This window comes from Otolemur garnettii, unplaced genomic scaffold (assembly GCF_000181295.1).
Source record: "Otolemur garnettii isolate 467f Iridium unplaced genomic scaffold, OtoGar3 scaffold00322, whole genome shotgun sequence".
In the NCBI taxonomy this organism is placed as follows: Eukaryota; Metazoa; Chordata; class Mammalia; order Primates; family Galagidae; genus Otolemur; species Otolemur garnettii.
Window position 1 is genome coordinate 190,256 of NW_003852717.1, and position 9,825 is coordinate 200,080.

Sequence of the window (9,825 nt, forward strand, 5' to 3'; positions counted from 1 at the left end):
TGACTGGTTTTACTTGGTTCACCAGTGACCTTCTCTTTGTCAAATATTGTGGAAATCTTTTAGTCCTTGTCTTAACTTCCCTACAGTGTTTAACTTTATTGATCACTTTTTCCTTCTTAGAACATTTTGCTTTTGGAAACCTTAACATGCTCCTTTGTCCCCTAACCTTTGCCATCTGCATTCAAGAGCAGGTTGAATAGAAAACAGGAGCTAGTCCCAGGCTGTATCTGCTTCCGTGTTGCCATAGGCACAATATGGCAAGGTGGAGTTTTTCTACTTGCTACCTAATGGGCTTACTGTGAAGAAATCATCTATCATTAAAACTAGACCTGAATATGATTTTAATAAAATTATCTTGCTGCAGTTATATATGATCCATAAATATATGTGGATGTATATATACATAAATTTACTATATTAAGACATGTAAGGGGTCTGAAATTTTCCCCTTCTTACAAGCTAACAAGTTATCCTGGACAACTTCATGGGATGATGTTTGAAGTTATGAGAGCCCTGGGTCAGAACCAAAGGTCAGTTCATTAATATAATAGTAGTAGCCAGAGTTTCTACAGTTTTAGACCTAGTTCTGAGTGTTACTTCCTACAGAGCAATGTCAAAAGGGCCAAATGATATCTCACAGCAGTGGATTTGGTCATGTTCTAGTAGAGAAAACCTGAGCTTTGGAATTCTGGATCCTTTATAATGGATAATAAATAAGCATGTCTGCCCTTTGTTCTAGAGCAGTGGTTCTCAACCTGTGGGTCTTGAAAGGAACTGTATTAAAGGGTCGCAGAATTAGAAAGGTTGAGAACCACTGTTCTGGAGGGAGACATTATTCTATTGAACAGTAAGCAAACCTATCCTTTTCTCTAAAGGTAGCCTAATATCTTTATCTTTGAATATTATTGAGTATATAAACATCTTTCAAAGGATAGTCCAGAACAAAGGACAGTCACTGCTTTGCTTCACAGGGCATGCTGAAAAGTGAGTGAGGTGTGGAAACTTTTCAATATATGGTAGCATCACCGAATGAATTCCTTTTGCCCCTAAGTATTTGTTGCTTAACATAATGAAGTTTTTAAAATGTTGTTTTAAGTAATTTAAGGCATAGAATAAATAGTATGTGCTTTTTTTGGCCCAATTTCAATTTCATAAAATAAATTAAATGGCTTCTCTGAATAAAATCCTTTGATGATGTCCTATTCCTTTTAGATCAAAACTGAATCTTACCATGGCCTGCAAGATGTGCTAGGTGTGACTCTTGCCTAACTCTGTGACCTCATCGTGTTCTACTTTCCTCGCTATGCTGTGCCCACAGTGCCATTCTTTTATTTTAGAATACAAAACATTGTTTCCCTACATCTCCGAGCCTTTGCATTTAGTATTTCCTTTCTCAAACACTTTTCCCTTTCTATTCCCTTGGGTTCCTCCTTCTCATCATTTATGTCTTAGTTCAAAATCATGTCTTTACATCCTCAATAGCTTTAACATAGCTCTATCAGATACCCCATTCCACCTGTTACTGCTTTGTATCTTTATTATATTTATTTCCATATGAAATTATCTTACTGATTTATTTGCTTGTATAATGTCTATATCCCCTGATTAGGTGATAAGTTCTATAAAATCAACCACTTTTTCTTTGGTCTCATTTATTACTATATTTCTAGGACCTACCTGATATGTACTAGGCACACAGATAATGTTAAATGAATTAATGAACAAGTAGAAGGAATGTGCTAAAAGATTGCCTTATCAAATAATATTAGTATCAATAACAGTCTTGCTCTGTATTCATTTGTATTGCTATATGTAGCCATGTTAAAGCTACTTCAGATATTTGAAAACTAATTATAGCTTTTAGGTCATTTAGTCCTTTTTGCAGTTTTTTTTTTTGGCCGGGGCTGGGTTTGAACCCACTACCTCTGGCATATGGGGCTGGTGCCCTACTCCTTTGAGCCACAGGCACTGCCCCATTTAGTCCTTTTTGGTTGACAAATGCTAAAAAGAGATTAAGATGCATGAAGGCATCCAGAATCACTTTTTGGGTAAGTTTTCTCAGGAAAGATGCTATCATAACATAAAAGGACATTCTTATTGAAGTTTTTGACAGCCTATTTTTTACTTAGGTAATAAAATACCCCCATTGTATTGAATATGAAAGTTAACAATTGTCTTTATTCAAAGTAGTGGAATTAATGGAACCACCATTCAATATTTTAGATGTACAGTGGGAGAAATCACAGATGCCCTGAAAAAGGTCTTTGGTGAACATAAAGCTAATGATCGTATGGTGAGTGGAGCTTATCGCCAGGAATTTGGAGAGAGTGGAGAGATAACATCTGCTATTAAGAGGTAATGTGAGATTTCTTAAGCAAGAGTTTCATCTTTTTTGTTAACACAATCCCCTTGAATTTTCTCACATACAATTTAGAAAATATTTCAATTGGCTTTCCTGTTAGTCTGTAGTTCTAATAAAACTAACAAATAGTAAATTAAATATTTATTATTATTTATATTATACATAATATATGACATTTAACCCACAAATAGAGGGTGGCCATAAAATTTGTGTGTAATTTAATAGTGTGCAATTTAAAATCGCACATGAACTTTATGGACACCCTGTATATATAATTTATTAAATAGTATATTTTATATATGTATATCATTCAACTGATGACATATGTATTTACTGATTAATAAATGTTGAATTCAGTATTAAAACAAATAATATTAGTTTTCATAAAATTAATATTTTGAACTTTTACCATCGTCCCCTTTCATAGTTTCTTATTTCAAACCAATGTTTAACAATGAAATTGCCTCAAATCCTCCAGGTGTTTAGATTTCAGTCAGTTTACTATGATAGACTTTCATAGTCTCTTAAATTTGTTTACATTACTTAAATTATAAAATCTTAATTTTCCTAATTGAAAGTAAACATTTATTTGGTATCTCTGCATAAATTAAAATTCGTTTTTATGGTACTAATAATAAATAAAACTTCCATAGCAAGACTTGGAATATAGATTAATGTGATCAAGTTTCTCTAGTGTAAAAGCTGCTTTTTGGTGATTGATCTTCTCAACTTTTATAACAAACTTCCCATTAAAACTTTTATGTTAGTACATATATATATATATAAGGTAAATATTAAAATAGCCAATATGAAAGTCATCACAATGGAATTTTTTTCCAACAAAAATAAGTGCTTTTTCACATTGGATGAAAGTTTGTCAATTTAAGCAAGCAAACATTTTAATTATGCATCATTACAAGAAATCATACTGCAGTCAGCTTGGGGGAGTTTACACTTGTACCCCTTGTGTAGGGTAGGTGAGATATGGACAATTCACAGCAGCTAGTTGGTCACATCCAAGTATAAATGACTCTGCATATTGTATTCTGTAGATAGGCTCAGGAAGGTGGCAAGTTGTTATTTTTTCATCTTACTTAACTGTGATGTTTTCAGTGTTATATGCTTATAGGCTGTGCCATCTTTCCAGCTTTTGGTAAACATATTCAGGTTTTAATGGAGCTCCCAATGTAAATTAGAGATATTACCAAAATATAAGTAAACACATCAAGTATTTTTAATTAAACTTGTAATGTGTGTGTGAATGAATTACAGTTTTTACATTTTACCTGTGAACGATTAATACTTAACTACTATTGAATTTTAAAATGTTTTCTTAGGGTTCATAAATTCATGGACCGTGAAGGTCGCAGACCGCGTCTCCTTGTAGCAAAAATGGGACAAGATGGCCACGACAGAGGAGCGAAAGTCATCGCAACAGGATTTGCCGATCTTGGTTTTGATGTGGACATAGGCCCTCTTTTTCAGGTATTACATTCAGGTATTATTTTTCACTTACATTTAGAAAAAGCAGTAAAATGGAGATACGCCATGTTTTGAGATTTATAAAGGAAGAACATGTTTAACACATTCTCTATTTTGAATGCATGCAGTCCAATTAATTGTAACAGAAATAAAACACATATAAAATATAATTCATATTTCAGGCTTCGTGAAAGTAAATGTCAGTTCAGAACTAAAACTTTTTATTAGGCCACTGTGAAGATGACTTTCAAAGCTCTTATTGTGCATTGTAGTAAGATTTGACTAATATTTTGTGGGAAAGATAAAGATAGCCCACAAGGGATTTATGGAAATTGTTTTGAAAAGAAAAACACACTTTAGACATCAGTGTGAACTACATTCATAAGTCAGTTTTCTCTTTTTAAATTCTCTAGTATTCTTTTATTAAATCCTGACAGGAAAATAATTTGTTGGGGGTAAATGAAGCTGACATTACTGATTCTCCTACAATGAAATCTGGCTAAAAAGTACTTTGTAATACATTTTCCATTAAAGTCTTTATCTATTACATATTTATTGATCCAGGTCCTAGGCTCTCAGTTTAGTAATGTATGATTTTGTCCTTAGGGAGGGTACAGTATCCTAACAGAGACAGATTTGCTTACTAGTAATTATAACCGAGTACAATAATTACTATAATTAAGGTATGGACAAGGAGGGTACTTCACTTGTTTAAAGCGTCCTGGGAACTTTTGAGCTGTGCCTTTCACTTTCTAGCAAAATCACTTTCTGAAGTGGATTGGGAGGAGCTGTGATTAGATGCAAGGAGTCTGGGTAGGACAAAGGAAGGGAAGCAAATAAGGCAACGCCCGGGTCTCAGCAGAAACCATCTAGTTGGAGTTTGAAGATAACTTAATGAAGAGGCTATTAACAGTTAGAAAGGCAGGATTAATCAGCAAGGAATAGACAGGAATCTAAGAATTAAATTTCTAAGAATTTCAAAGCCAGTTATTTCACAACGCCATTAACATTGCTGAAGAAATTATCTTAAAAGTGAAGGTAATAAGCACTTAAAACTCATCACTTCCTATTTATCTTACTATATTTTATTACTCTGTATGCTCTTGCGGTTACGTTATTTCATTCATATGATGGAGATACTATGTAATTGTGTGGCTTTTGCACATCTTTTTCTTGCTTTGTATATGGTGATATCTCATTATAGAGCAAAATTGGCTATGGTTGGAGTATCCACAACATGGAAGTGAGCAAACATGAAAAATTAGGGATTGAGTTATTATTTTCTAAATTATGTAGACGAGTGGTTCTCAACCTTCCCAATGCCGCAACCCTTTAATACAGTTCCTCATGTTGTGGTGACCCCCAGCCATAAAATTATTTTCGTTACTACTTTATAACTGTAATTTTGCTACTGTTATGAATCGTAATGTAAATATCTGATATGCAGGATGTATTTTCATTGCTACAAAGGGGTCACGACCCACAGGTTGAGAACTCCTGATCTAGATGTATAAATGTTATAATAAAAACATAAATAATGTAAATTAAATTTTAAAAGTTTAGTATATCTATAGCTATACGTTGGGAAAGACCTCAAAATCCAAGGAAATAATGTTCCAGTATTCAAAAAATGCTGTATGATTTAGGAAACAAGTTACATCATTTATGAACAAGTGAAGTTCTGATTACATCTATTAATTTTCATTTTTTTCTTTAATGTAAACAAAATTTCAATCAATTCATTTCAGAACTATACTTACTTATTCATCAATGAATGACCAACATCTTTGCTGATTCAGATGATCATTAAGCATTTCTCTATAGTCTGTTTTTGTCAAATTATGGTTGAATTGCTACAGATACAAAAATGTGGCAAAATTTAATGAAAGCCTTCTGTCAACATCAATAGGCTGTTTGTCATTTACAATAAATATTAAGTATTATTTTAATTATCTGCTATACATCTCTTGTGTCAGGAAAATTTGTAATTTGTGTGTGTGCATGTATGTATGGTTTTTGTGTGCTTGCTTGCTTTTATTTGGTGGTGAGGGAGTTATTTGTCATTTACCAAGATAACACTTGAAGAGGGTCACCTGACTAAAAATTAGTAATGAAGTGACACCCATCTGCTAGAATCATGGTGCCGTGGTAGAGAGAACACATGAAAAAAATATGCTGACCTCTTTCTCTTTCATTGGGAAAATGCAACCAGAGGCAGAGAACAGGGGGATCCTAAGTAGGGGTGAGATCTCTAGGGCACTGAACATGCCAGAGAATGACTCTTAGGTGATACTAGGGGCAAAGAATGAAAGGTTATTTAGCAAATAACATTTACCATTTGGTGGTCTGAATATGTACTTCACTATGCAGTAATGGTTTCTAGGCGGAAATGTGTGCCATTTACCAAGATAATACTTGAGTAAGTAAAGATGTATTTGTTGGAGAATATCTCGTACTGGTCCTCCCCAAATTTATGTCTACCTAGAGTCTCTGAATGTGGCACTATAGGGTCTTTGAAGATGTTATGTACTTAAGATCCCTAAATCCTTTATGACTCTTAGCCTTATAAGAAGAGAAAGAGACAGATGCACAAAGGAACGAAGAGAAGATGGCCATGGAACAACAGAAGCAGAGGTTAGAGTGATGCAACTACAAACCAGGGAATGCCAGGGATTACTGGCAGCCAGCAGAAGCTAGGAAGAGGCAAGGAATTATCCTTACCTGGAGCCTTTGGAAGGATGACCGTGTGGACACATTGATTTAGACCTTCTGGCTGCCAGACTATATGAAAATAAATTTTTGTTACTTTAACCTGCCCAGTCTATGGTACTTTCTTACTGTAGTCCTAGAAAACTAATACAGGGGCCAAGTTAGATTTTGGCCATGGTAAGTACATAGCGTTTGCGGGACATTCAGATGAAGAATGGCCGTGTAAGTTGGACCTGCGTGTCAGCAGCGTAGGAGAAAGGCCTCAGTTGGACACAAGGTTTTGAGAACTTGTCAGCATATCAAGGGTACTTATAGCCATGAAAATGGATGTATGTACAGTAAGATGTAAAAAGAAACTGAACATTACATAGGGAAAGAGACAGCAAAGTTGTGAAAGAGCATGTGATAAGTAGTGGGATGTAAACTAAAGAAGAAGAATTTCAAGGGCAAGGAAATAGTCTTATTGCATTCCACAGAGAGGTCAACTGAGATGAAGGTGAAAGAATATTCATTGCATTTTACTTTAGGAAGGAAGTAAACCTGAAGAGGCCCCATCTTTGGAGAATCCCTCACAGGAGTTTCCCCTTTTGAATTTTTCGATGTTTCTCTGGAGGCTGTGAGGATGTAGAGCTACAAAGAATTAGCTACCTCTTGGGGGTGGAACACAACTATAAGAGGGACATTACCTAACAAATGTAATCGGTATAACCTAATTCTTTGTGCCCTTAATGAACCTTAAACAATAAAATGAATGAGTAAAAAGCTGGCCGGGCTTATGCCTGTAATCCTAGTACTAGTAGGCCAAAGTGGGATGATTGCTTGAGCTCAGGAACAAGACCCTTCTCTACTAAAAATTAAAAAATAAAAAAATTAGCTGGGCATCGTGTGGGCACTTGTAGACCCAGCTATTTGGGAGGCTGAGGCAGGATTGTTTGAACCTGAGAGTTTGAGGTTGCTATAAGGATGATACTGTGGCACTCTGGCCTATGCTTGTGAGCTATGGCCTGAGTCTTAAGACAAAGTAAGACTCTGCCTCAAAAAAAAAAAAAAAAGCTGAAATTTTTGGAGATACTTCCAACATCTGTGTGCTGGTAGATATGAATGTGTGAAACTTAAATCTCATTGATGAATTCTAGTTCTAGAAATAAATACAGCATTGATGTTATTACATCAGTAGTATAGGTGGTATTTATAACTTAAGAATGATGAAATATGGAACAATAATCATATGAAGATTTTTACTGGAAATTTTAGAATGTTGATTTAAGTAGTATAGCACTTCTGAAATAATGTTTCTTTTTAGTCATTGCCTAGGAATAAGCAATGATTCGTCTCATTACTTTGTGACTATTTAGACACCCCGTGAAGTGGCCCAGCAGGCCGTGGATGCAGATGTGCATGCTGTGGGTGTGAGCACGCTCGCGGCTGGCCATAAAACCCTGGTTCCAGAACTCATCAAAGAGCTTAGCACCCTTGGACGGCCAGATATTCTTGTCATGTGTGGAGGGGTGATACCACCACAGGTATTTTCCATATCTCACATTGTTCTAGTACTTTTTCCTGGGTAAAGATAGCTTATATGTAGTTATAAAAATAAATTTGTTTTCTATTTAGGGCCTAATTATTCTCTGGTGATTTCACTAAGTGAATCCTACAAAGTCCAGAAGTAGGTAGTGTTTTCTTCTGTGTGAGCTATGTTGTAATTCACTGTGTATAATTTAACTTAAAAGTCTACAAAGGTTCTAGGAGAGAACTATCTCCTTGCAAACCAGTAACTAATGATAGATATCTACCTTCTTCATAGTCTATACAAGATGGAGCAAAAACAGGTTAAAATAATAAAACTTCATACCTTGAATAGAAACCATGGTAAACACGCAGGGATTATATCAAACCCTAGCCAGGGAATAGTGAGGACTCCTTGTCCTGGGGGCGGAGTGAGCTTGCTTCAGTTTTGGATGAGCTACGTTGTTCATTTCCTCCATGTTCCCCTCCCTAAATGCTGCCCTTAGAGGTATATCATTTCCATGGTCCTGTAAAACTACTTCATTACTTAAGCTAATTTGATTGGGGTATGATTTTCTTGAGCCAAACATACCTTAATGCAGACATGAAGGGAATCAGCTTGTCCTGAAAATTACAAGCTGAGTGGGGAAGAAGTATATACTCAAACAGAAACGAGAAATGGGTGCTAGGTAACCATGATATCAATTAATGTATCAATGAGGTAAAGAAACATCTACATATTATATTTCTGATCAGCTAAAGTAGTTAGTTAAGATGTAAATAGAATCTGTTTATTCTCCAGTTGTTAATTATATCAAGGTTTTCTTTTTCACTGAGAATGAAAAAAAATATTGAATTAGGACCATATGTGAGGCTGCTTTAAGTAAATGATTTATAGCTGTTACAAAGACCCCATGACTATAGCAGGAATCTGTCAGTGAAATGTTTCTAGTTCTACATTTTTTATTATCTCCATTACAATTCAGAATATAGAATAGTGAATTTATACACTACTTATGAAAGGAGAAAATGCATAGGTATGAGGTGGTAAAATTGGTCATAATGTGGGGCTCATGTGCTATTAGAAAGAAGATAAATAATATGCGTTTGATGTGATAGAGCCAACACAAAAGTCCTTTTGTTAACAAACTCGCCTATTATTTTCATAAATATAAATATATTTTTATATTTGGGAAAATAAAGGGCTATTATTCTTTACTGCAGTCTATCTACAGAACACTGCTATATATATTGCAGTTTAGAGTCTGTAATACCTAGATGTGATATTAAAATGTAAGAGCCAAAATAATTAGGCAGCAGAAAATATTTGAATCAAAATATGTGTTGAGAAAAAATGTAGGCCTGTTACATAAGTGACCTGACATTTTCAAGAAATATATTTCCATGCAAGTTGTTGTATTAACCTCCTGGATATTTGAATTACTTAGGAAATCTGTAGGTGTTTGCCATTCTCTTTTCCCCATGAGTTTAACAATTAAGGACAATTTTCAGTTGAATCTTTTTGTTAATATGAGTGTCCTTTATATAATATGGCAATCAATACCCTTTTGTTTTTCTTGTCATTTGCACTGAATTCAGTGGTTCTCAACCTTCCTAATGCTGTGACCCTTTAATACAGTTCTTTATGTTGTGGTGACCCCCATCCATAAAATTATTTTTGTTGCTACTTCATAACTGTAATTTTGCTACTACTATTATGAATCATAATGTAAATATCTGATATTCAGGATGGTCTTAGGTGACCC

The 9,825-nt window shown here is 34.7% G+C and overlaps 1 protein-coding gene across 1 annotated transcript in view; it reads left to right on the forward strand.

Moving 5' to 3' along the window:
- Positions 1–9,825, forward strand: part of MUT (methylmalonyl-CoA mutase) — a 34,683-nt gene that overhangs the window by 21,859 nt on the left and 2,999 nt on the right. The window contains exons 10-12 of the mRNA XM_012813867.2: positions 2,224–2,355; positions 3,700–3,847; positions 7,909–8,076. Coding sequence (XP_012669321.1) covers positions 2,224–2,355; positions 3,700–3,847; positions 7,909–8,076 — 448 coding nt within the window. The remainder of the gene's footprint in view (positions 1–2,223; positions 2,356–3,699; positions 3,848–7,908; positions 8,077–9,825) is intronic.